Here is a 27,412-nt window from a genome sequence, read left to right as displayed (position 1 = left end):
AAGATTTTTTTTTGTCTGTCTAGACTTTCAGCAGTTTTACTGTGATTTGCTTAGATCTGAGTTTTCTGTTTACTACTCTTGGTTTTTAAATTGCTTCGTGAATATGAGACAATATTATTTGTGAGTTTGGAAAATCCTTAGCTATTACATTTTCAAATACTGCTTCATTTTTCTCTTTTCTTCTTCTAGAACTTTCTAACCATTGTCTCATATGTCTCTTTTGCTTTCTTTTCTGTGCTTTTGCTACCCCTCTCTCCCCCTTGCTTCACGTTGGATATTTTCTCCTGGTTCACACACGCTCTGATGGTATAGCCCTAAATTTAGGATTCCAACCAAAAGCCTAAGTTGAGAGCAGCTATAGTACTTTCTAGAGCTCCTCCTCTTTCGTGGGCCCCATATTCCAGTTTTTGGTTCCCACTCCCATAGTCTGTTAAGAGCTCTACCTGGAAATTATCTGCTTGTTAGATGATAGTGAAGTCTAGTTATCTATCCTTTTTTCCATTTTTGATCTAGTCCAGCATCTGTGATAATAGCTTAATGGGTGAAAGAAGTGATTTATTGTACATTTTCCCTGTTGTCAGAATTAGGAAAACAAATTTAATCCCCAATATTAGAAAGAACTTCCCAGTTATTTGAATCATCCAGTAATAAAAGTGGCTGCCTCATAAGTAATGAGGCATCACAAAAAATGCTCACAAGAACATCCAAGGTTAAATGTTCAAGTTTAAGAATCACTTATTGGAGTTGTCGTGGCTCAGCGGTTAACAAACCTAACTAGGATCCATGAGGATGCGGGTTCAATCCCTGGCCTCGCTCAGTGGGTTAAGGATCCAGCATTGCAGTGAGCTGTGGTGTAGGTCGCAGACACAGCTCGGATCTAGCATTGCTGTGGCCATGGTGTAGGCCAGCAGCTATAGCTCTGTTTGGACCCCTAGGCTGGGAACCTCCATATGCCATGGGTGTGGTCCTAAAAAGCAAAAAAAAAAAAAAATCGCTCATCAAGAGATTGCAGGGATGGTTACAGGTTTGAGATTAATTTGGGTTAGATAACCTCCAAGATTTTCCCATCTCTTTGTTTCTGTGTTCCAGTTTTTGTTCCAACAGCGATCTTCTCTCTTTGTGGTGTTGTTGTTGAAGTTGTTGTTATTGTTGTTGTCTACTTTGCTTCTTTGTTTCTGACAGTGTGATCTGAACTATGGTGTCTAGGCCTTCTAGCACGTCTCCGTAGAGTCAAAAGCACTGACCTTTAAGAACAGGGACTATTAAAGTAAACTCACTTTGCCATCTGACACAGTGAATACATCTTTGTTAATCAAAGATGTCATAGGTTCTGTTTTAACAGAGTAATCATTCAAGTAAGGGGCTTTGAGAAAATGGGTGGAGGATGATTGACTTGTCTGCTAAATGATAAGAAAAAAAAAAGACGGATACATTATGATCAAACCAAGCACAATATAATGTCGTTTTCATCTATCTGTCAAAAAGTGTCTTCTTTCTTATATAAATTTATCAAAGTAAATTTAAATGGGTGTTATTTATTGTGTCAGGTAAGATTGAATATTACCAAAGATTTTATTAAATATGAATTTTACAGTCTAATATTTGATAAGGTAAAAGTTTTAACTTCCAGTAAAATCTCTTTACCTTATATCGCACAAGAATTACAAAGTGATTTTCTAAATCGTTAAGGCTTCTCAAAAGCTATTTAAAGGTGCTCTAAAAATTGGGACATAATAGGGAGTTCCCACTGTGGTGCAGTGGAAACGAATCCGACTAGTATCCATGAAGGTGCGGGTTTGATCCCTGGCCTCGCTCAGTGGGTTAAGGATCTGGTGTTGCCGTGAGCTGTGGTGTAGGTCACAGACATGGCTCTCAGATCCCACGTTGCCGTGGCTGTGGTGTAGGCCGGTGGCTGTAGTTCAGATCCAACCCCTAGCCTGGGAACCTCCATATGCCATGAGTGTGGCCCTAAAAAGCAAAAAAAAAAAAAAAAAAAAAAAAAAGGACATACTGAACTACTAAGATAGGAAGGATTTCTCCCTTTTTTTAGAGTTGAGAAAACTGATGCTCAAAGACATTGAACCATTTGCCCAAGGACAAACAGCTAATAGCAGTTTCTAGATATAAAATCAGAATGATCTGATTCTAAAATTCATGCTCTAAATCTCTTCTGCCAACATGTGCCTGTATTTACACAGTACCAGTGGGAACTGGGGAAAGAGGAGTCTGAATAATGTTTCAGGACAAAAATCCATAATCAATGGTGATAACTCAGAGAGATTGAAGTTTGATAATAGTTAGTAATGATATTAAGACTTCTAGCTGAGAATTTAAAAAGATACATACACTCCAATGTTCATAGCAGCATTATTTACAATTGTCTGGGTATAGAAGGAACCTGAGTGTCTATAAACAGATGAATGGATTAAGATGTGGTACATGTATACAGTGGAATACTACTTGGCCATAAAAAAGGATGAAAATTTCCATTTACAGCAACATGGATGGACTTGGTGGGGGGGGGATTATGCTAAGTGAAGTAAATTGGAAAGAGAAAGACAAATACTGTATGACATCACTTATATGTCGAATCTAAAAAACACAACAAATTAGGGAATAAAACAAAAAAGCAGGCTCACAGATGTAGAAAACAAACCAGCAGTTACCAGTGGGAAGAGGTAAGGGAGAAGGGGCAATATAGGGATAGGGGATAAGAAAAAGGGCTTATTATGACATTATATGAAATCATGTGTGTGAAACTTGAAAATTGTAAAACGCTATAGAATTTAAAGAATTTTTCATTCAATACAACAAAAAATTTTTTTTAGATTTTTTTCAGGGCTGCACCTGTGGCATATGGAAGTTTCCAGGTTAGGGGTCTAATCGGAGCTACAGCTGCCAGCCTACACCACAGCCATAGCAACACTGGGTCCTTAACCCACTGAGCAAGACCAGGGATTAAACCCTCATCCTCATGGACACTAGTCAGGTTCTTAACTCTCTGAGCCACAGTGGGAACTCCAGAAGAAAATGTTAAAAAAACAAACAAAACAAACAAAGAAACACTTCTGGCTGAAAGAGTCAGGAACATGGTATTGCTACTGTAAAGATAAATAAATTAATACATATATAGGCAAAATGGGAGTTGCATTTAGGTAAAAAAGTGCTGGAACTGATTTTGGCTTTGCTTAATCACAAGTAACATTAAGACTTTCAGGTTGAGCCGTCATATAAGCATTTGACATAGTACTATTGAAAGTCGGTGCTGAAAATGTCTATTTGGAGCCTGCCAACAAAGGATAGGTGGTGGAAATCAGAACAGCAGAAGGGAGCTGAGAGAATGAGGACCTGGAGAGGGGAAAAAAAAACAAAACAAAACATGATCTAAGCCTTGGAAACATCATTATTTGTGTTACATTTTTAACGGAATAAAAATGGGAGTGAAAGGAAAAAAAAGCAACAAAATAAAAAATAATAATCATAGCACCAGTATTTATTTACTGTAGAGACTATCTATAGCCGAGGGTCATCTCCCCTCTAAAATCAGGAGTTTCTGATATGACGCAGCAGAAACGAATCTGACTAGTACTCATGAGGATGCAGGTTCGATCCCTGGCCTCGCTTAGTGGGTTAGGGATCTGGCATTGCTTTGAGCTGTGGTGTAGGTTGCAGATGAGGCTTGGATCCCATGTTGCTATGGCTGTGGTGTAGGCTGGCAGCTGTAGCTCCGATTCGACCCCTAGCCTGGGAACTCTGTATGCCACGCATGAGGCCCTAAAAAGCAAAACAAACACAAACAAAAAACCAAAAAAGAAATGAAAAAGAAAACAACAACAGAAAAATCAGATCACAGCTGCCTTTGGCAGAGTTTGGCCTATATTGTTCTAATTCAACCTGGAGATTTATTTGAACATAGACAAAAAGTATTTTCCTGAAATATGAAGGGCCACTGCACATGGCTCTGTGGGTTGAAGAATGACAATGACGTGGACTGTAATAACAGTGACTCCTCCTGGCCTCGTGTAGTGCCAGGGCCCTGGAAATATGCTGGCAAAACCATGGGGGGGGGGGGTCAAAAATATGGCAGCCTCAACAGACCCCAAGGTGATGCATGCCACTGCCCACACTCACATTGGTTGGAATGTTGAATGCCCATCTGCTTGTTTGATGCTCTCCACAGATCTGTACTCCCGACTTGGTGGTGTTCCTGGCTTGTGCCAATCAGCGGCTCAAAGAAAGATTACAGAAGCGTGCAGAGCAGCAGGGGCGGCCGGATGACAATCTGAAAGCTACCCAGAGGAGGCTAATGAACTTCAAGCAGAACGCGGCTCCATTGGTTAAATACTTCCAGGAAAAGGGACTTATCATGATGGTAAGTTAGCGATACTTTACATGTCCAGTACAAGAACGCTTTTCCAGATTTCCAAGTATTCTATGTTCTTCTTATTTAGAAATCCTTTACCTTAAAGAGTGGCTTTTCTTGGGTACAACTCCAATGGGAAAAAAGTTGATAATTTTGATCTGATTTGCCATTTTTAAGCCATAATGATAAAAACACTTTCACTTCAGTTTAAATTGATTTTACCAAAAAAATGATAAATTTGAACCTTGGCTAGAATTCTGCGGTCCTCACATTTAAGAGTATTTTAAAATAATTTTTGATCATTTTAAGCAATATTTGTTCAGTTTCTCAATTCCTCTGTCTTTGGAAACCTAACAAAATTGACAGACTTAAAAATACATAATTGATATAGTGTCATTTTAGACTTAAACTGTAAGTTTATCAGAGTGTGCCACTTAAAGAAATGAGATTTTGACAGCCAGAAAAAAAAAAAAAAAAGTTTCCAAGGGGGTTTGATTTGTCATTGAAAAGTGATATTGTCAAAAAACATTGATCTTTCTGTTCCATTGATGCAATGCAAATATTAACTTTTCCATCAGTATTTAGTTTGGTGGTTAGTGATGTTGAATGTGCCAAAGACAAATGAGGCTGAATCGCTAGTTAATACAGTTATTAGCATACAGGAAGCTGGAGGGGAAGATTCAGCTAAATTTATGATCCCTACAACATCAGAGATCTGGGTACAGAAGGGAGGAGGCAGAGGCTCACTGGCTACCTGATGCGTTTTGCAGAAGAGACACGAAAACCAGAGCAGCTCTGGGTGCTCCGTGGTGATAGCAGATGTCTGCAGAATCCTCCCCTCAGCCCTTCCTTCCTTCTCACCAGCCCGGAGACTCTTGTCCAGGGGGGTTCCAAGTCCCCATAGAGTATCCGGTGAAAGTGACACATGCCCCATCCCAGTAAAATGCATATAAGATGTTTCTCATAAATTTTAGGTAAATCTACTGAAGCCCAGCCATAGAGCTCCTACAACCTAACAATTGCTGTGTGAAAAAACTCTTCATTAGCCTAAAATGCCCTTAGATTGAAAGAGAGAGTCATGACATTTGAATAGTTATCTCTTTGTGGTCTAAAAATTAGCACTATAAAGAAACATTTATCAGAATTTGCCATTTGAGTCAAAGTTGCAATGTCAGAGAATCACAAATCTGACCTGAGAAACTTGTCCACAATGCCAGAGTTCATTTTATGGCCTAGAAGAGACATGGAGTGATACAGAAGATTCACGAAAACCAGGGTCGATGTTTCTGTGGCTCTTTGCCGTTGGAGTTGTTGCTTGTGTGTCTCCTGCAAATTACCAATGCTGACTTCTGCATTGTGTCACGAAAATAGAAATTTACTCTACAGACCAAACCCCCAACTGCAAGCTGCAGAGCCAGAGTTTTAATTGATGTTTGCAAGGCTTAAAGGTATTACCGGAGTGTCTCTGATTACTCCCTGCTTGTCACGTTCGTCATCACAAGCAGAGCAGATTTCCCAAATGAATGCAGAGTGGAGATTGTTAATTTACTAATATTTTGCATGGAGGTGAAATGCCACTGCCTCTAATTGAGGGAGTCAATAACAACGCGCATGGCAGCCTGTAACCTCCCCGCTAAACCCAGATGAGCTTTAAGATAAATGCTTCTAATTAGTGGGAAAAGAATTGCATGGGAAAGTCACCTTTTGAAAAGCGGTGAACGCAAACACAGGCTAAGTTCTGGGAAATGCACTGTGAAATTTTAATCTGACGAAAGAGCAAGTGCTGTGTCCTAAACCACATGCTCTCCTTAAGACCCTGGCCCACAGTTTACTTTTGGAATTAAATTATACTGGGTAGCATTTCTGCTTTTCAAGATGAGTTCAATAATTAAAACGTGTGATTAATCAAAAGCATATTAAAATTTTAATAAAAAATCTGGGAGTCAATAGACTAAACCCCAATATTTCCTTTTCTCTGTAGGTTTTTGTTTTTTTTTTTTTTGCTTTTGCTTCTACTTGCCCCTCCTAATTGGTTCATTTATTCATTCAATAAATATTTTGAGAACCAGTGGTTGTCAGACACTCTGCTAAGTGCTAGGGGTGCAAAGCTAAATAATCAAAAGGCAAAGATCTTTATTGGATCACTTTGCTGTACAGCAGAAATTGACAGAACATTGTAAATTGGCTATAATAGAAAAAATAAAAATCTTTAAAAAAGAGAGAGAAAGGTTTCCACTTGTATTCAAATGGAATAGATTTCATGCTTCTGGAAAAAAAAAAAAAAGGTAAGGACCTTTATTTCCTGACATATTTAAAACTCCTAGAATAGTACCTCTCTGGTACATAGTATGTTCCCAGTAAATGAACAGAGCTTGCAGCCTATGGGGAAAGGTATTAAACGATGAGTTATTAAGTATGATAACGTTTTGGAGTTCCCTTCATAGCTCAGTGGTTAACAAATCTGACTAGGAACCATGAGGTTGCAGGTTTGATCCCTGGCCTCGCTCAATGGGTTAAGGATCCGGTGTTGCCTTGAGCTGCTGTGTAGGTTGCAAATGTGGCTTGGATCCCGAGTTACTGTGGCTGTGGTGTAGGCCAGCAGCAACAGCTTCCATTAGACCCTAGCCTGGGAACCTCCATATGCTGCGGGTGTGGCCCTGGAAAAGACAAAAAAAAAAAAAAGTATGATAACGTTTGCCAAAGAGAATGGACAGGTTACCCTCACATAGGTCATGAACTACAGGAAATCCCTGTAGTAAGCAGAACAGACTCCCCACCCATGAGTAGGACTAATCATTCATCTTGGTGTGAGGTTCTTAAAGGCCACAGAGACCACATACCTGTCAGTCCAGGTAAGAAACGTTATCTTGGTGCTCATCTTCCCTAGGACTTTGGCATCTGAACCTTCTCACTTGGAATCTCAGCTTCACCGCCATTGAAATAAGCTCATGATGCTCTGGGACCTGATCTCCATCTATAAATTGGAGGTGATGTTACCTACAACAATATTTTGCATAATGTTGTTGTATGGGTGAAATGAGAAAATGGTTGTAGCCTGGCAGGTGAGGGCAGTGCAGAAGCTGTTTAAGAGGTACCATGCAGCCACATTGCCTGGTCCAGATTCTGGCTGTGTCACCTACCACCGCTGGGACCTCCTGCAGGGTAACTTATCTTCTCGGTGACTCAGATGCCCCGCCTGTAAAATCGGTATAACCATTGGTCCTACCTCAGTATAATTGTGAGGAATAAATGGCTATCAAGTGCTTAGAACAGTGCCAGGACTGTTGTAAAAGCAACATAAGAGATTGAAATTATTTTAAAGTTTGCTTATTTTCTTCTTTTATCCTCTGTAATACCCATTTGGGGAACCTATAGTTACCACTAACAAACTTCTGCTCTTGGAGGGTACCCTCTTGCCTTTTCTCCCATAGATAGGTTATTGAAGAAATCCAAAATGAAGAATTTAGGTTTTAAAAACTTCTTGCCAATTTCTTTTTTTTTTCTTTAAAAAATGTCTGTTAATCAGAGAATCATCCCAGTGTTTTCTTTGACCTCTTTATTATCCATGTAATCAAGCTGTATGAGGGCTGTGTCTGAATACTGGGGTTGCATTGCAACAGATGTCAACCCATTCTTTTTTCTTTTTCATTTCAGCAATAACTGTACTGGTTGGCAGATTTGACTGAAAAACAAACCTAGTTTGACTGCAGAGAAAACCTATTCAGAATAGCCAGGAAAACATTCAGTTGCCTGAGTATTGTGTTTTATTGACATGGTTCCCATCACATGGACTGTTTCGTTTTTGTTCTTTCACAGTACTTGTGTGTATATAGTTGAATATGCAAATGAGTATACTCGTCTGTGCAAGTATAAACTGAATGATAGGCAATCACAAGGCTAGTATGGAAGGGACTTCATAGAATCTTTTCAGACAAGATTTTATGTTGCGGTTTTAACTTACCGTAGGTTGGATACAATAGCTCATCATGTATTTTGCAGCTTTTGGCTTCTAATTAAAATTAAGATGCTGTGAGTTCCCCAAGTTTGTCAGAAGTTTTTCTTTGAAGTTTGAGGATTGCTGGGACTAGCTAGGAAATCTGTGTATTTGGTCCTACTGAGTAAGCTGTTGTCTCATGACATTTTTGGAGCACTTGGACCTAATGAAACTGTAGAAAAGTCTCAATTAAATGTCTGTTTAGTGGTAATTTTTGTCTATATCTTATAAGTTTAAAAAAAACCATATCTTTGTCATCTTTACAAGGTAGAATCCTTTTAAAAAATTAGTATTAATTAAATCAGCCATGTCTTCATAAGTTTGATGAACTCTCTTAAAAATACATGTGGTTTTGTTTATATTTTTATGAAAGGGGTATTTTAAAATTCTTAAAAAAAATAGGGTAAGATATAGTGTTTGTGTTATTTACCAAAATACATTGGCTCTTCCATTCAGTGGGAACAACCCTCAACTTGCCAGGGAAATGGTTGTGTATTGGACAAATGCTCCCTAATGGGGATGACAGTGAGCAAAGGACCACATTTAGTTTTAGCCTGTGAAGTAAGCGAATGGTCATTTTTCTTCTGGACTCTTCATAGGCAAGAGAGGCGTTAACTTAAAAATGAGAAGGAAGCTGTAATCATAGGATGTACGAAGAGTCCTACTAACTAATACTCTGATTCACTGCCTGGATCTCTTCATCCAGGAGAGGCATAGAGCCAAAAATGTTAAAACAGGATTATTTCTTGTTCACCAACACCAAATTTTCTAGGGAATTGGTGAGGGACTAATAAATCATCTTAGCATATAAAAGGCCACACAGGCCAGTCAGTGATTCCCTCATTTCAGTACTTAATAGATCAGAAAAAAATTGTTAATGGAGCTAAGGTGAAGTGGGGGTTTTTTAAGTACTTCGGTTTTTATCAAGCAGGTTCAGGTTCAGGGCAAAATTGAAAGGAAGATAGAGATTTCCTGTATCCTCCCTGCCCCAACACATTGATGGCCTCCCCATGGTAAATATCCCCCACCAGAATGTTAACATTTGTTACAATTAATGAATCTACACTGACACATCATGATCATCCAAAGTTCATAGTCTATCTTAGGTTTCACACTAGGTGAAATATTCTATGGTTTGGGGCAAATTATAGTGACATGTATCCATCATACAATCTTTGGTGCCCTTCAGTACCTCTGTGCTCTGCCTGTTCATCTCTCACCCATCCTTACCCCCCTAATCTGGCTCCCCGCAACCACTGATTTTTTTGCAATTTCCATCATTTTACCTTTTTCAGAATGTCATATAATTGGAATCTTACAGTATGTAGCTTTTTCAGATTGGCTTCTTTCACTTAGTAATATGCATTTTAGTTTCCTCCATGTTTCTTCAAAGCTTGATAGCTCATTTCTTTTGAGCGCTGAATAGTATTCACAGTCTGGGTACACCACAGTTCATCTATCCATTTTTCGTTCTCACCAGCAACATGTGAGAGTTCCTGTTGCTCCATATATCCTCATCAGCATCTGGTGTCTGTGTCCCAGATGTCGACCATTCTAATAACTATGTAGTGGTATCTTCTTGTTGTTTTAATTTGCATTTCCAAGTTGACTTCTAAAAAAAATTTTTACTAAGGGCATTAGAAAGGGAAAAAAAATCTATTATTGCCATTGTTTGAAAGGCATATATTTAGCACAAGAAAATTAGGAATGACATAGTTCCAAATAAAGTCTCTAAACAAATCTATCTGCTCTAAGAAAAATTCCTGGAGTTCCCATTATGGCCTAGTGGAAACAAGTCTGACTAGTATCTATGAGGATGCAGATTCCATCCCTGGCCTTGTTCAGTGGGTTAAGGATCTGGCGTTGCTGTGAGCTGTAGTGTCGGTCACAGACATGGCTTGGATCTTGTGTTGCTGTGGCTGTGGCGTAGGCCGGCAGCTGTAGCTCAGATTCGAGCCCTACCTTGGGCACTTCCACTTTTAGGGCAACATTTGCCTTGTTTTTCTCATTTTGTTGTGGACTAGGGAACTCTTCATCATATACTGGCATCGGTGCTGGGGAACACCTGGTGTCAAAAACACATCCTTGTTAAAACCACATTCTTCTTGATTCACCAGACATTGTCCCTGAGCCCCCAGATGACCCCACTGGCACCGCCTTTACTAATTTGCCCCATATGACTTCCTTCAAATTTGAGAATGCCCCCATTATGTATTTCAAATTTACCAGTGAAACCATGTAATTCCCATCCTACCAGCCATTCTTATCCAGAGAGAAAATAAACAGGGATAATAATAGTTCATTTAGACAGACATGCTGAATAATTTTTTTAATTAACTTCAGTTTTCATAGGAATCAAACCCTAACATTTAAAATACAAGTACAGGGAGTTCCCTTCATGGCTCAGTGGTTAACAAACCTGACTAGGATCCATGAGGATGCGGATTTGATCCCTGGCCTCTATCAGTGGGTTAAGGATCCGGCATTGCTGTGGCTGTGATGTAGGCTGCAGACATGGCTTGGATCCTGCATTGCTGTGGCTGTGGTGTAGCCCAGCAGCTGCAGCTCTGATTTGACCCCTAGCCTGGGAACCTCTATATCCCATGGGTGTGGCCCTAAAAAGCAAAAAAAAAAATGCAAGTACAGGCTCAGTAGGTTAAGAATCCAGTGCTGTCACTGCTGTGGCTCAGGTTGCTGCTATGGCGCAGGTTAGATCCTTGGTCCAGGAACTTCCATGTGCTGGACCATGTGCTGCTCATATGAGCAGTCAAAAACAAAAACAAAAATGAAAAACTACTGGGGAGTTCAGGGTTTTTGAGTATGAACCACCCATACTCCTTGGCCCCCACAACAAACCTTTCTTTGCTCCAATGTCTGACATTTCATTTGTTTGGCCTACTGTGTTTCTGGCACATGAAATATGTTCCATAACACATTCATACTTTTCAGAGCACTGTTTATTAAACATTTTACTATCATACCCACCGGCAGAAAAAGATAATAAATAAGTAGATGTAATATAATGCGAGGTCTTGGAGTTCCCATTGTGGCTCAGTGGGTTAAGGGTCCGGTGTGGCTGCAAACTGTGGCATAGGCTGGCAGCTACAGCCCCAATTCGACCCTTTGCCTGGGACCTTCCATGTGCTGCAGGTGAAGCCCTAAAAAGAAAAGAAAAAAAAAAGAAAGAAGAAAAGAAAAGTAAATAAATAAATAAAATACAAGTACCCTTGTCTCTAAACCTCCCATGCATAGCCATTGGTTAATTATCGCCGTCGCCACTCGCATCGCTGCACAGGGTGGTGGGGAAGGAATCTAAACAGCAGACACCCTCAGCAGATTCAGCAGCCCACGAAAACCTAAGAAAGGCAATGAAAATACTCTATAACAGTCTACTCAAATCCATTCTTCTCTAAGTGCTAGGAGGAAAATTCTGTTTTTACTTCCCCGTGCTGGAGGTTGTTACATTTGTAATATGTAACATAGTAAAGCTGTGTTTCTTTTAGGTACCATCACTGATTATCTCCTGTTTAAACATGTATTGTGGTTATACAACCCAAAGCCCCCACTAATTCCTATTTGAGGGATTTAGTAACTAAGGAAATAGTCAGGGGATAGTTTACAAAGGCTCATAAAGAGGAAGGCCATGGGGGTATTGTGTGATATATTTACCTGGGGCATGGTGGTGTGTATGTGCACCTGGATAGATGGCCCTCTGAACTGTTTTAAAGTGAAAATACTTTTAAATACCTTCTGGCATGAAACCTGATGTGACTAGAACCCCAGTGTGAACTGCCCCAAAGAAACATGAGAAAGAGCCTTTTTGACTTGACCCAAGAGCAGCTTATAAGGAATCACACTGGACGACAGGCATTTATCAACTCCTACTGTGTGCAAAGCTGGCAAGGCAGTGCTGCCCTGGACAAAGTACCATGGACTATTTTAGGAGGGTGGCGGAGACATTGGGACCCATTTAATTTACCTCAACACAGATCTTTATAATCCTGACTTTAAAATATCCAGAACTAAATTGAGAAAAAGAATCTGATTACGTTCCTAAGTGTCATTATTATGGGCCCTAAAACCTAAAGTACAATTATAACACCAGTTTCATTCTTGGATCTTTTGTTAGGGAGAAAAATCAAGGCACTGAGAGATAACTATTTGCTCACAGAGTGGCAACCCACATACAGCAAAGTAACATTCACAGTTCTGGGGCAAATTATGCTGGTCCCCGAACAGCATCAAAACAACAGGGAGAACAAGCGGATACCGTATTTATAGTTAATTGTCTTTCTGTCTCAGTAACAAGCAAGCACCCTGACTCACAACTTTTCCATACCCAGAGCTTGCTCAGTATCAGACCTATTCACACTTCGCTGGCAGAGAGCAAACCAAATGACTCAGAGAATGCATCTCCTTTTCCAAGTGGGAAATTGATTCCAATTATATAGCAAACCTATTGTCAGTGCCTGATGAGAACAGCTCTCACACCAACAAATGCAATATTCTCATTGTGATGTTTCATACAGATGTTTACAGGGAAAATGAGGAAGAACTTAAAGCATGAGCATGGTTCCTTTCCCAAAGGCATGTAAGATATTTTTCTGCTGATTTTATTATTACAAACACCCGTGAAATAAGAGTCCAAAAAACTCTATGCATGACTCTGTCATCTAAAGTATACAGCAGGGTCCTCGCATGAGAACCATAAAATAAGCAGTGGGGGTAAATTCAAGTTAATATTCAAGAACACACTTGGAAGATTCACACTAAGAAAAATCCCAATTCTGGAGTTCCTGTCATGGTGCAGTAGTTAACAAATCTGACTAGGAACCATGAGGCTGTGGGTTCCATCCCCGGCCTTGCTCAGTGGGTTAAGGATCCAGTGTCGCTGTGAGCTGTGGTGTAGGTTCCAGAGGCAGCTCAGATCTGGAGTTGCTGTGGCTCTGGCGTAGGCCGGCGGCTACAGCTCCCATTGGACCACTAGCTTGGGAACCTCCATATGCCACGGGAAGCGGCCCTAGAAAAGGCAAAAAGACGAAAAAAGAAAAAGAAAAATCCCAATACTAAGAACTATTATGTAGTTTAAGGTCTGGGGGCTGCCTCCTACAACAGTTTGTCTTTGTTTATAATTTTTTAAGTAAAATAAAACAGACTAGTGGATAGTTGGTAGCTGAATGTCACGTCATACTAACAGCTTCCTGTAAACTCTTATTTCAGCCTTTCAGTTCCTGACAAGAAAATGTATACACACACACACACATTTTCAGCTGGTCACTTCTCCAGTAGACACTCTGTGATCAAAACGATAATTATGACAATAGTGTCAGTGAACATTACACACTTCCATAATTAGGTATTTTATTTTATTTTGTTTTATTTATTTTTGCTTTTTAGGGCCACCCTTGCAGCATATGGAATGGAATCAGAGCTGCACTTGCCACCCTATGCCATAGCCACAGCAATGCCAGATCCTTAACCCACTGGGCAAGGCCAGAGATCAAACCCACATCCTCGTGGATACTAGTTGGGTTCGTGACCACTGAGCCATGCTGGGAACTCCTTTAATTGTTGTAATATGTTATCCTGAGCCTTATCCAGAACATGAGTAAGAAAATAATATTTTTGGTAAAGTTCTTGCACTAAATTCTTTTTCTGTTTCAGACAAAACTAATTGAGTTGATCAATTTTTCTAAAAAAAGTAGAGATAACACTGTAGTTAAATTAAGTGACACAAAAAAGGAAAAAGAAGAAAAACAAACAAAAAAGAACAGATATTTAAGACTTACCAGTGAGGAAAATACAAGAATATATTATGACTGGATGGTGTCTTAAAAAACAAGAGCTTGGAGTTCCCGTCGTGGTGCAGTGGTTAACGAATCCGACTAGGAACCACTAGGTTGCGGGTTCAATCCCTGCCCTTGCTCAGTGGGTTAAGGATCTGGCGTCGCTGTGAGCTGTGGTGTAGGTCGCAGATGCGGCTCGGATCCCGAGTTGCTGTGGCTCTGGCATAGACTGGCAGCTACAGCTCCACTTGGACTCCTAGCCTGGGAACCTCCATATGCCGCGGGAGTGGCCCAAGAAATAGCAAAAAGACAAAAAAAAAAAAAAAGAGCTAACAAATCATAAGTGTTTTATATGTGCTTGGTACTATTCAGAGTGCTTCACGTGTGTTAGGTCATTAATCCTGACCAAATCTCTGTGAGGCAGGTGTTGTTATCGTTTCCATTTTGCAGATGAGAAAACAGAAGCAATGAAAGTGTGTCTGGCCTAGGATCCCCCGAGGGCAGTGGCGCCTCAGCCAGACCCAGGGCACTGACCTCAGAGGCAGCGCTTGTGATCACTGTGTTGTCCCTTCGTCAAAACGTTACACTTATGCACTGTGGCTCTTGAAGAGAAAGCCCATTACTGCTTTCTCCAGACATTTGTCATTTGAAAAGCATCTCTATTCAGCTGTAATCTCTTCATTTCTGTGTCTCAGAAAAGAATCAATGAGAAAATTAATTCTGTTGGTGCATCACACTGAGAGGTTTTTAAAAAGTAATTTTACTAGATAACAGATTCCTAAAATTCATTAATCTGAGCACGTATTACCAGAAAAAAAAAATTTACTGCAAATGGCCAATTGTTGGGCCTTGTATTTTTGTTTATCTGCCCTACTCATCATCTTCTGACCTTGCTCAATTCTACAAATCAAATGTAAAACCATAGCTGCAGTTCTGCTTCAGGCAAAACCCTATCCTTATCTACTTTGAGCTTATAATTCATCTTCCCCATTATGACAGTCCTTTTATAGTCATCCATTCAAGAGATTTTATTGAGGGCCTATTGCATGTCAAACAAAGGCTCCCACATCAGGTGCCGCAGGGAATACAAAGGTGATGTGGAGATAGATCTGCCTTGTGCAGGTGGTGTGCAGGCAATCATGTAAGCATAAAAAATTTGAATATAGCACAGAAAATGGTGAGTGCCACACACAGAAGTATAATAAGTCAGGAAGAGTCAGTGGCAGGGGAGTGACTTCCTCCTGGAACGATTAAGAAAGGCTTAACCAGAAACGTTGGAACCTTGAGGGTGGGGAAGAGAACCCAGAAATGCATGGAAGAGCATGGTAAGCAGACTTGAGCAGACACCATTGTAGGGTATATGACAGCGTGGTGAGAATTAGAAGGGAAGCTGGACAGATGTGCTGAGGTCAAACTGAGGAAGGCCCTGAAGTGCTCAGCTAAGGAGGAAGGGTTATCCTGTGGGCAGGGGTGAACTTTAAAGCCTCTGAGCAAGGGGATGACATAGCTGGAAATATAAGCTGGTAGCTGTGTGCAAGACACTGAAAGGAAGAAGTGTTTAGAAGGGATTTGCTAAGGGTCTAAGCGGGGATGGTGACCACGGGTGCCACACGTTTTACTTCTCAATGGAGCAGGACCTACAACCATCTGGAACCAACCGCAAACATGGGAGTAACCAACACAGTTCTCGAGGAAGAAGAGCACTCATACATCACCTGCAGATGAGGGGTAACTTACTTTTTACCGCCTCTGCCATTTTGATTTCCCATTTGGGCCGTATAAATGGCAAAGTTGAAAGGAAAGGAGATAGGAAAAGAAATTAATGTATTAAGGATTGTGATTAGCTAAAGCACTGTAAAATGACATTAAATCCAAGCTAAGATACAGCAGTGTCAGTTGAATTACCAGTTATCTTCCCACAAATAATTTTTTTCAAAATACCGCATGGAGTAAAAAAACTAAGTAAAATTTATAGATATATTTGGAACCATTTATTTTCATAGCAGACAGCCTCCAGATCTGGACATGGGTCCATGAAACCCCTGCACACTAGTCAGGTTTCATCAATAATAAAGGGTTTAGGAGTTCCCGTCGTGGCGCAGTGGTTAACGAATCCGACTAGGAACCATGAGGTTGCGGGTTCGGTCCCTGCCCTTGCTCAGTGGGTTAACGATCCGGCATTGCCGTGAGCTGTGGTGTAGGTTGCAGACGCGGCTCGGATCCCGCGTTGCTGTGGCTCTGGCGTAGGCCGGTGGCTACAGCTCCGATTCAACCCCTAGCCTGGGAACCTCCATATGCCGCGGGAGCGGCCCAAGAAATAGCAACAACAACAACAAAAAGACAAAAGACAAAAAAAAAAAAAAAGGTTTATACTTGATAAGGATGTGTTTGATTACAAGTAACAGAATAGCTGAATAGCTATGGTTTAAGCAAACAGGTTTCTTTGACTTGTATAAACATAAGTACAGAGATGGGTGAACTGAGGCTAATACGGTGACTTAGTGGTGTCATCAAGGAGCCATCGTCTTTCCATCTTTCTGTTCCACCCTCTTTGATGTGTTTTCTCATTGTAGCAAAATGGCTGCTGCTACTCTGGTCATCAGATCCACAACCCACATGGGACACAGGGGTTAGGGTAAAGGACCGGGCACTATCTCTTACCTTTCATTAGGAAAGAAAGAGCTTTCCAATTGACCTGTGCTTAGGTCTCATCGGTTAGAACCAGGTCACACATTTTCTTCCGCCTTCAAGGGAGGCTGGAAAATGAGTTATTTAACTTCCCAGCCTCTGATGAGGGAGGAAAGCAAAAGGAAAGCGTCAGGACAAATGTTAAATAAACCACCCTGCAATAACCACCACCAGGTTTTTTAAAAATTCCCTTGTCTTGGTTGAAAAAGATATTGGGAAATACATTTGTTAGTAATTCTGTCCAACATGGTTAAAAGAGAATGTGTCTATACTTCACAATAGCAACTTTTCAGTAAGTTCTTTTAATATTCCAAAACCTTACCCACTTTCTATCTAAGTCTCACAACTGTCTTAAAGTTTAATGAAGGAAACAGGCTCGAAGAGGTTCAGGAACATACTGTAAATGCCAGAGCCAGGAAATGAGGAAGCTGAGGTTTGAAATACATCCCATCTCTCAGAGTCTACTCGGTGAACAACAAAGGATTGAGCCAGACTTGCAGCCAAGAAGAGTTAGCCTCCCTCTCCAAACAGCCAGAAAAGATGTAGATGAGGCTGTAGGAATGGGAACAGCCAGATGTCGTGGATGGAGACATCTAAGTCTAGAAAATCGAGGAAAACTAACATACTATACCAAGTGCTCTGGCAGCTCTTTACCTTACCTTTTTTAATCTTTACCCCTTGTATTCACTCAACCCTGTACGGTAGGTATTAAAATTATTTAGTGCCTTAGGTGTGCCAAGCGTTGTACCTAACTTAACCTCTTTTCAGGTAAGGACAAGAGCTTGCTGTCGTTTCTCAGAGAAATCCTAAACTGTACCACATGCCTCTTGCCTCACCCACTCCCCTTCTCACTCCCGATGTTATTCTTCCTTCACCCATCTGCCCTGCCTCACCCTTCAGACTCAGCATGTGCTCTTGTGTTGTCTGCCGTGCCTGGCTCCCCTGTCTGTCATTCTGCCTCTCATCCAGGCAGCCTCTAGAAGGCTCAGTCCCAAAGGTGGTGCCTCCCCCTTGTTTACCCTGACCCAGCAGGTGGGACCTAGGCAGGTAGGCAGACACGCCTCTGCTCTGAAGGGGCCATGTGGAGGGAGAGGAGAGGGGACTAATGAGTGGCCTCTGTGTGTCTGCCATCTCCGTGATAGAAGGATGCTCGAAGGGCTGAAAGAGGGAGTAAATTATTTGCCTCTGCCTGCTCCGTGGTAACTCTGATGGGCCCGAGTAATGCAAAACACTTTGGGTCCATCTCTGGAAGTTACTCCACGCATTCAAGGACGTAATCAGATGTTTGAAATCGCTGAGGGGAGGTCCTAGTCATTGCCAAGTTCAGGATAGGAAATGGAAGTAGGCGGACAGAAAAGGCAGAATTAAGGGCTGAGAAGCCAGGGAAGGAGTGGGGAAATAAAAGAAGTTTTCTGTTAACATTCTCATTTCTTGCTGATTCCTCCGTCTCTAATTTAGGAATTTAATTGAGCACAGCATAAAATAAACTCAAAAATATATACTCATTCATCTTTCTTTTTAAGCAACTGTTTTGTAATTTCTAGTTTATATGGGGTACTCAAATATTAATGAAGATGTTGATTTTTGGCTCTCGGATCTCCTATATGAAGTAACAAAACAACCCCGAATTTAAAAGGATGTCTGTAGAAAAGACAGCCAGGTGTGTGTGTGTGTAGCTATAATGTGAGCTAAGCTGTTCTCTTCAGTAACTGGTTGAACAGGGACCATGCAGCCAGAGCAGTACTGGATACAGAGAGTGCTTTAAAATATTTGCTGAATTAATGCATTAATTTACGAGCTGGCCTGAATGAATTGGCCATTGTAATGAGTTTAGTGCGAACAAGACTTGTTCAGACTTCATTCATTTGAATTGGATAAGTAGCTTTTTGGTAGCATTTTAGACTTCAGGCTTTCAAAAATTCCTGTTTCCCTCTGTGGTCTGGCCTCTAACGGCTGCCAATTCACAGGTTATTTGAAGGTGTCAGCAACCATGAGAGAGTTCTCAAAAAATACCAAGGAGTGTTGTTTCAAACAGTTTCTACAATTGCATCAGATTTAGGATCAAGGAAGAAAACGAGGAACAATGTTTTTTTTTTTTTTAAGAATCTTGTTTCTTACCTGAAAATTTCATTTGAAAATATCAAGACTGTTGTGCAGTGTGAAATGTGATTTTGCTTCTATCCTGAAACTTCTGCTTTACAATCTGAATACAGACATCTCCATCACTTGATATATACTTGATAATGTTTATTTTTAGGTTTTCCAGCATGGCTTTAGAGATTATATGCTCATGATAAATTCATTCTAGCAGAAGTCCCAAAAGATGACATGATCCCTTACAACTGAATACAGTAGCAATTTTCAACTAAACCCTCTGTGCCTCAGAAGATCTTAAGCTTCACTCGCAATCCTCTTGGCTCTGTTCGTAGTGTAGGAAGACTGCAACTTACTTCTGATCGCCTTTTCACTTCCTCAATTCAATCTGAATCCCTAAAACTCTGAACTTTGTAATTAACAGAATCAAGTAATTAATTTCTTAAGATTGCATGGGCATTATTTTGTTCTTTTTTATGGCTGAGTAGTATTCCATTGTGTATATATATCACATCTTCTTAATGTCATTGGACATTTAGATTGTTTCCATGTCTTGGCTGTTGTGAATAGCACTGCAATGAACATAGGGGTGCATGTATCTTTTTCATTGAAAGTTTTGTCTGGATATATGCCCAGGAGTGGGATTTCTGGTCCATGTGGTAGTTTTATATTTACTTTTCTGAGGTACCTCCATACTGTTTCCCACAGTGGTTGTACCAATTTACCTTCCCACCAACAGTGAAGGGGAGGTTATGACTGAGTCACTTTGCTGTACAGCAGAAATTGACAGAGCATTGTATATCAACTATAATAGAAAAAAACAAAAATCTTAAGAAAATTGCATGGGTAGACAATTCCATGATGCCACTGGTCTACCTTATTTTCTGTGAAATGACAGCTCTACTTTAAAACTGGTAGGGAAGAGAAGAAACAAAGGAAACGTCCATTGGCTCAGATTATTTTCTCTGTCTTGCTCACGGACTATAGTCTTCAGCTAGGGGCTGTTGTCCATGCCTTCCCCTCTCCCTGGGGTCCTTGTCATCTCCATCACTCTGCCTTGATCTGGCTGGGCTGTCACACTCGAGATGGCTTTCTCCTGGAAACCACTCTGTCAGGGACAGATTTTCACCTGTGAGCTCCCTAGCACCCCTTTTTATCCCTATCATGACAGTTATAACACTGTTTTCTAATTATATTTCTTTATGATTCTAGTATCTTTCAACTATGATTCTGCTGTCTTTATAATTTCACTGTCTATTTTCTTCTTTATTGCTTTACTGTTGTCTTCCATGTTTTAGTCCCAGCATCTGGCTTAGAGCCCCTAAGTTTGCCTTCAATATAAATTTACTAAATGAATATTAAGTTAATTGTAAGATGACCCACAAAAATATATGGGGGGCAAAAACAAAGGCAAAAAAACTACATTTTAGCTTGAAAACCTTTTTTCACACCTTTGCAGTTAGTCCTAGGTAACACCTTTTAAGAATTCTAGCCTTGGAGTTTCTGTTGTGGCTCCGTGGTTAATGAACCCGACTAGCATCCACGAGGACTCAGGTTCAACCCCTGGCTTCTCTCAGTGTGAGCTGTGGTGTAGATCACAGATGTGGCTTGGATCCTGCATTGCTGTGGCTCTGGTGTGACCGGCAGCTATAGCTCTGATTCGACTCCTAGCCTGGGAACCTCCATATGCGGCCGGTGTAGCCCTAAAAGACAAAAAGACAAAAAAAAAAAAAAAGAATTCTAGCCTTAACAAATACACACTGCTATACATGAACTAGATTACCAACAAGGACCTACTGTATAGCATATGGGACTATACTCAATATCTTTTAATAACCTATAATCAAAAAGAATATGAAAAAGAATATGTGTGTGTGTGTGTGTGTGTGTAACTGAATCACCGTGCTATACACCTGAAACTAACATAACATTGTAAATCAATTATATGTCAATGAAAAAATAAAGTAAAAGATAAACCACAGAGTTTAAAACCACAGGAGAAAATATTTTCTTCACATATACCAAGAGTTAATCACCCATAATATATAAGGAGTTCCCACAAGTCGATTAGTAAACTAAATGTCACCACAGAGAAAGAGCCAAGGATTTGGACAGGTAGTTATAGACAGAGAACTAAAAATAGCTGATTAAGATAATCAATCTTCCTAGTCTCACATAAATGGAAATAAAAAACTTATAATGTAAGTTTTATAAATCAGATTGACAAATTTTTAAGTATTGATAATAACCTTCATTTTTCTTTCATTCAAGTAAATATTTATTGCCTGTGTTGTACCTGGAAAATGATGGGGAAAACAGACCCAATCATTTATGTCTTTGGTCAAAAATTAGTCTCTTATAAATAAGCAGTGTATTTCTGGGCCATGTTTTCTTATCTGTTCTACCAATCTCTCTTTCAGTTGGTGCATTTAACCCATTTATATTTAAAGTGATTATTGATTCTGAAAAAAAAAAAAGAATTGTAGTCTTTACATTGCCGTAAATATGCTTTGTTTTCCTTTTAAGTGTTAGGTCACTTGATCCAAAATTTAAGTCAAACTGCATGTCAGATTTTGATTTTTTTTTTATTCCACACTCTCATAAGGTAAATCAGGTTCTTCAAATAATGCGAATTTCAGAAAGAATGTGCAATGTCACTGAAGCAAAACTTCCATGAGGCATAGTATTTTGAGTAATTTCTTTATCACTAGTATCCAAATTCCTAACGCTGTCTGGCACATAGTAGATGCTCAATAAATATTTACTAAATGAAACAGTTAAGCCAACACCCTAATCACATCCTAGATTGGAGACATAAAGGGAAAAAAAAAAATGAACATGACCAGACAAGTGAAAGCAGCACCATTTATGAAAGGAGAAAATCAGGGCCAGTGATTAAAAGCTCAGAGGCAAACCCATCACGGTTGCAGGCCTTTAACAAGCTCTTAAGTTACAGAAGTAACAGAAGCTCAAGATACAGAAGTTACAGAAGCTCAAGTTGCAGAAACTCTCATGTCCTCAGGACATTTGAAAACTCAATCTTGTATTACCTACCTCGTAGGTAGGTTGTGAGGACTGGTTGGAAAAAGGTAATTAAAGTATTCAATACAATACCCAGCACAGAGAAAGCACTAATCAGAAATGGCTGTAGTTATTATTATTATTTGAGTGATATTGCCCCCTGCATTGGCCAGAAGTATTATCAGTGCTATAGCAACCAACTGCATGTGTTGTGTTACTTTCTCATCTCAATTCTTTTATTATACTGGATTTCTGACAAAAGAGGTATTCCTATATTCCAGTGACATTTTTTAAAGGCGGCTGCTGCAGCTCCTCTGAAATGATGAACTGAGAAAATCGAACCCAGTTGAACAGTCTGAAAGAAGCATTGCCAAACCCTGTCTCCAGCTATAAAAGCCTTTAAGAAGCTATTTCATACACTCTTTTTTTTTTTTTTTGTGGTCTTTTTAGGGCCATACCCACAGCATATGGAAGTTCCCAGGCTAGGGGTTGAATCAGAGCTGCAGCTGCCAGTCTACACCACAGCCACAGCAACACAGGATCTGAACAGCATCTGAGACCTACACCCCAGCTCATGGCAACGCCAGATTCTTAACCCACTGAGCGAGGCCAGGGATCGAACCCACATCTTCACAGATGCCAGAAGGGTTCATTACTGCTGAGCCACGAAGGGAACTCCAATATACACTCTTGATGTCAATTTCTTTCTTCTCTCTTTTCTTCTTCCAATTTTGATTTCACTCTTTTCCTTGATTTCTTCCCCTTTCTCTCTCCCTGAAGATGATCTCAGGCACCAAGTGTGATGGGTACGATTGCTGGTTCCACACATTTGTTCATGCCTATATCACTCAAAACCCTTGTTCAATCACTAATGTATTCAAAGGAACCCATGCTAGGGAAATGCTGCAAGGGACCCAATGATGAATATGACATTCAGCAAAATGTAGTGTGGTGTCAGGGGCCAAAAGCTAGCTTTGAACTCACAAAGACTAGGGTTTCAATCCTGGCAAGTTTCTTTTTTTCTTTTTTTTTTTTTTGGCTTTTTGCTATTTCTTGGGCCACTCCCGTGGCATATGGAGGTTTCCAGGCTAGGGGTCGAATCAGAGCTGTAGCTGCTGGCCTACGCCAGAGCCACAGCAACGCAGGATCCGAGCCGCATCTGCGACCTACACCACAGCTCACAGCAACGCCGGATCCTTAACCCACTGAGCAAGGACAGGGATCGAACCCGAAACCTCATGGTTCCTAGTCGGATTCATTAACCACTGCGCCACGACGGGAACTCCCTGGCAAGTTTCTTAACTTTTCTTTTTTTCTTTTTTTTTTTGCCATTTCTAGGGCCGCTCCCATGGCATATGGAGGTTCCCAGGCTAGGGGTCCAATCAGAGCCACAGCCACCAGCCTACACCAGAGCCACAGCTACGCAGGATCCAAGCCGAGTCTGCAGCCTACACCACAGCTCACGGCAACGCCAGATCCTCAACGCACTGAGCAAGGCCAGGGATTGAACCCGCAACCTCGGGGTTCCTAGTCAGATTTGTTAACCACTGAGCCACTACGGGAACTCCAAGTTTCTTAACTTTTCTAAACTGAAGTATCCTCATCTGTATCCCTGTAGAGGGAGTTAACTGACATGCAAGATTAATTAAGATTAGAAATAATATGAATCAACCACTTCTATCACATAGGTGGTTAAATAGATGACACCTGCAATTATTAATATAATCCACAGTCCACGCTCTAAAATACTTAGAAACAAGTCTAATCAAAATATGTCCAAATACTAAGAATGAGTAATAGCTTACATTTGCTGAGCACTTCACTTAGCTGAACAACGTTATGCAAGTATGTTTTAGGAAAATGACTATGCCTGGTGATAAATTCATCACATGTTCATAATATCTAAGGTATATCCATTCAAAGTGATGGGGTCCATGGGAAAGCTGAAATCCAATTTTGAAAGCTACTCATTACTTTTCAAAATGACTAAATCAGGAGACAACACAACAGCTACTTATTTTAACGGAGACATTTTTCAGAAGAAATGTCAACCACAAATCTGTCTTGGCAGATTCACACTATGTTATTTTCTATCTTTTTCCTTCTCACTATTGGCAAGCGGAGCTGCCTGAAGGATGAGCAGCTTTCAAGTTTCTATCAAGAGGAAGAAAAATGGAGTCTATTTACTTCTGTTTTTAATTCTTTTTATGTAAAAATCGTATGCTTCCTTTTTAAAATGAGTAATATTTATGGAGAAGTTTGTGTGTGTGTGTGTGTGTGTGTGTGTGTGTGTGCACGCGCATGTAGGCCTATGTGTGAGTGGGTGTTGGGGATAAGGAATGCAGACAAGTATAAGGAGAAAATAAAAAGCATCCATTATTCTGCAACCCAGAAATAACCCTGTTAACATTTTGGGTCTTTTCCATGCAGTGTTTTTCCATGATATTTTGACAGTATAGTAGCTGAAATCATACTGTACTTTGCATTAAAGCTTTTTTAACTTAAAATCATATCGTGAGCATATTGGCAAGACATTTATTTTCCCTTTTGAAGCCTCAATAGTAGTGAATGACCTGGTGCATCTGCTTCAGAGAATTGACGTGAAGTCAGATTAGAAAAGATGTGAGAATCTTTTGTAAGTCACATGTAGAGCAAGTGACAAATGAAATTATTATTTTCTCTGATCCATATGATTCTAGGAGTCAAGAGACCCATATTTATTGTGCATTTACAGAGCGTGCTGCAAATCATTGTGGGGACCCAGAAAAGACTCAACACAGCTCCTGACCTCAGAGAGTTTATTAGTCTGGTCCCAGAAATGAAGCTAAAATATGAAAACATTAGAGAAAAGCAGAGGGTTAAGCTCTTCTTTTGACTACAAGGAGGACTTTGCCTTAATTATTTAAATAGAGTTATCAGATCTTGAATTCCTTCCATCCTTGGCTCTTCCAGTTTTAAAATGAGTCATGCTTCAAAGAATTATTTTTTTTCTTACCTCAGACATAATTATAATTTTACCCCCAATAAAGTGATTTGCCAGTTGAATAGCGAATTTTTAACTCACCTCTTAAAAAAATGAAGAGAGAAAGGAAAGAAATGATCTATTTTTGTAAACTCAGACCATTTATAATGATTAGTTTAAATTAACACTAGTATATAATAGAGAAAGTCCCCTGGACTGAAAAAAATAAAATAAAATGAGAAAGCTCCTTAAGATTCTGTTAGTTTATGTTACAGAAAAAAATTTAAACTGTTTCTCTTTGCCAGAAGCAAGTAAAGGGTATTTTTACATAATTATATTACTATGGAAAATTCCCGTGTGTTTTGTTATGTCTGGAAAGTTGAATTAAGAAAAATTTTTATCTTTTCTCCTGTTCTACAAATTTTTCTACTATAATATGTATTCTGTTGATAACCTAGAAAAAAGAAAAATTATTAAGAACTCATATGCTGGATCAAACATAACATTAAGTCAACCAATTTAAATAAATAAGAAGTGGGAGAATTCAGCTCACATAAACAAAACACAGCAATATGATATCTACAGGAAACCAATGAAATATTTTCCATAAGGGAAGAGTACATACTAAGCTTACTTGAACTCTACAAAACTTCTCCCTGGGCAATTCACTAGCTTTACTTCAAATTATTTGTTTGGTTTCATGGTATGTCAAACAGCTGTCAAATTCAGTGGCAGTGTTTTTTCTCTCTTCATGAAGTCTACTAGGAATTAATGCTATCAAAGTTGTCCAAAGTTAAATACCATCGTCAGAGCCTGAAATTGAATTAACAGAAAAAAGGATGGATCTTGGATTAGCTGAGGCTCAGGGATAAATTGGAAATGGACCCAAGTAGAGAGTTTAGCAAGATGTAGAAGATGGAAGAATAGCATAGGAAAAAGGTTACATGAAACAGCATAGAGAAAGAAATGGATTTTCTTAGGGCTCAACCCAAGGAAGACCGTAGATTATCCATTCATTAATTTAGTAAGTCTCTATTGTTTGTGATGATTAGTTTGCATAAGGAGCAATAGAGTCTAGAGTAAAAGCGACACCCTTTTTTTTTTCTTTTCCTGTCTTTTTAGAGCTGCACCCACGGCATATGGAGGTTCCCAGGCTAGGGATCGAATCAGAGCTGTGGCCATTGGCCTACACCACAGCCACAGCAATGCCAGATCCAAGCCACATCTACAGCCTACACCACAGCTCATGGCAACGCTGGATCCTTAACCCACTGAGCAAGGCCAGGGATCAAACCTGCATCCTCATGGATACTAGTCAGATTTGTTTCCATTGAGCCATGACAAGAACTCCAAAAACAACACCGTAAGGCTGGTAGAGGATGATGACACAAAGAGGAAAGAGAAAGTTGTCAAAGATGTGGGAGAAAAGGAGAATGGGGTACCATAGACGGTAAATTAAAAGTGCTCCAGGGAGGAGTCCCCATTGTGACAAATGGGGAAGGTCCATATACCGCAGGTGCGGCCCTAAAAAACAAACAAAGAAACAAAAAATGCTCTGAGAAAAGAGACATCAAGACATCAACTGTTGAAAGTTTGCTTTTGTGGGAAGTCAAGCAAGATGAAGATTGGAAAAGCTCATTCATTTTATAGATTAGAAAGTATTTAGAGAATTGTATTGTCCTTTGCTTGTTTGGTGGATTAACAGAGACACCAGATTGGAGTAGGCAGAGGAGTAAGTGGGAGGTGAGAAGAGAGTGGGGTGGAGAGGTGACAATAATGCAAGACTTTTGACTGTGGGGAAAAGGAGAAAAATAAAGGAGTAGTTAAATGGGATAGTGGAGCTGAGGAAACAGTTGTTAGTTTGTTTTAGTTTTCCATCCCATTGTTTTTGTTTTAGTGAGTGGTGACTTGAGTGGATTTCAGTGCTGGTAGAAGGGACATGGTTGAAAAGCGACTGATATGATTCCGTGAATGGAAGCAACTTTATCTAAAAGTCTAGAACAGGTCAAAGTCAGCAATTCAACCGGTTTCAACAAAGACATGGTAAGTCCTTATAGGCTAGGAATCAAAAATGAACAAGATAAATTCCCTGCTTTTTAATAGCTACAGTTTGGTAGAAACTCACAGGAAGGATATTTATTCTAGGGAAGAGACAGGAGGCCACATAATTAGTACGTGACAAAATAGAATCCAAAAAATTACCAGAAGAATAGGACAGCCCACAAGCCAGTACAGCCTCCTTAAGGATCCCCACACAGGCCGGCCCAGGTCATCCCCAGACTTCACTCCTCTTTCTCTTCCATCCTTCCTTTCAGATCCTGTCTTTTGTCTCTTGCTCTTTCACCTTTTCCCCTGACACCTCTGGCTTCCATCAGTCTCCTCTGTTTCTGAATTCCTTTACCACTTAACATGTGTATCACACAGCTGAGTTTTTAACTGTTTTCTGGGAGGCAGTGTCCCATCAGGGGAAGGAACCCCAGCTTCCCAAGCTCAAAGTGACCTGA

General features: G+C 40.1%; 1 protein-coding gene across 2 annotated transcripts in view; it reads left to right on the top strand.

Moving 5' to 3' along the window:
* The window catches only part of AK5 (adenylate kinase 5), a 288,498-nt gene that overhangs the window by 57,273 nt on the left and 203,813 nt on the right, over positions 1 to 27,412 (top strand). For both annotated transcript variants that reach the window (XM_047794362.1, XM_047794361.1), the window contains exon 6: positions 4,181 to 4,372. In XM_047794362.1, coding sequence (XP_047650318.1) covers positions 4,181 to 4,372 — 192 coding nt within the window. The remainder of the gene's footprint in view (positions 1 to 4,180; positions 4,373 to 27,412) is intronic.

The sequence above is a fragment of the Phacochoerus africanus genome, chromosome 8 (genome assembly GCF_016906955.1).
Source record: "Phacochoerus africanus isolate WHEZ1 chromosome 8, ROS_Pafr_v1, whole genome shotgun sequence".
NCBI lineage: Eukaryota > Metazoa > Chordata > Mammalia > Artiodactyla > Suidae > Phacochoerus > Phacochoerus africanus.
The sequence above is the reverse complement of the archived record's forward strand: the minus strand, read 5'-3'. Positions and strand labels throughout refer to the sequence as shown.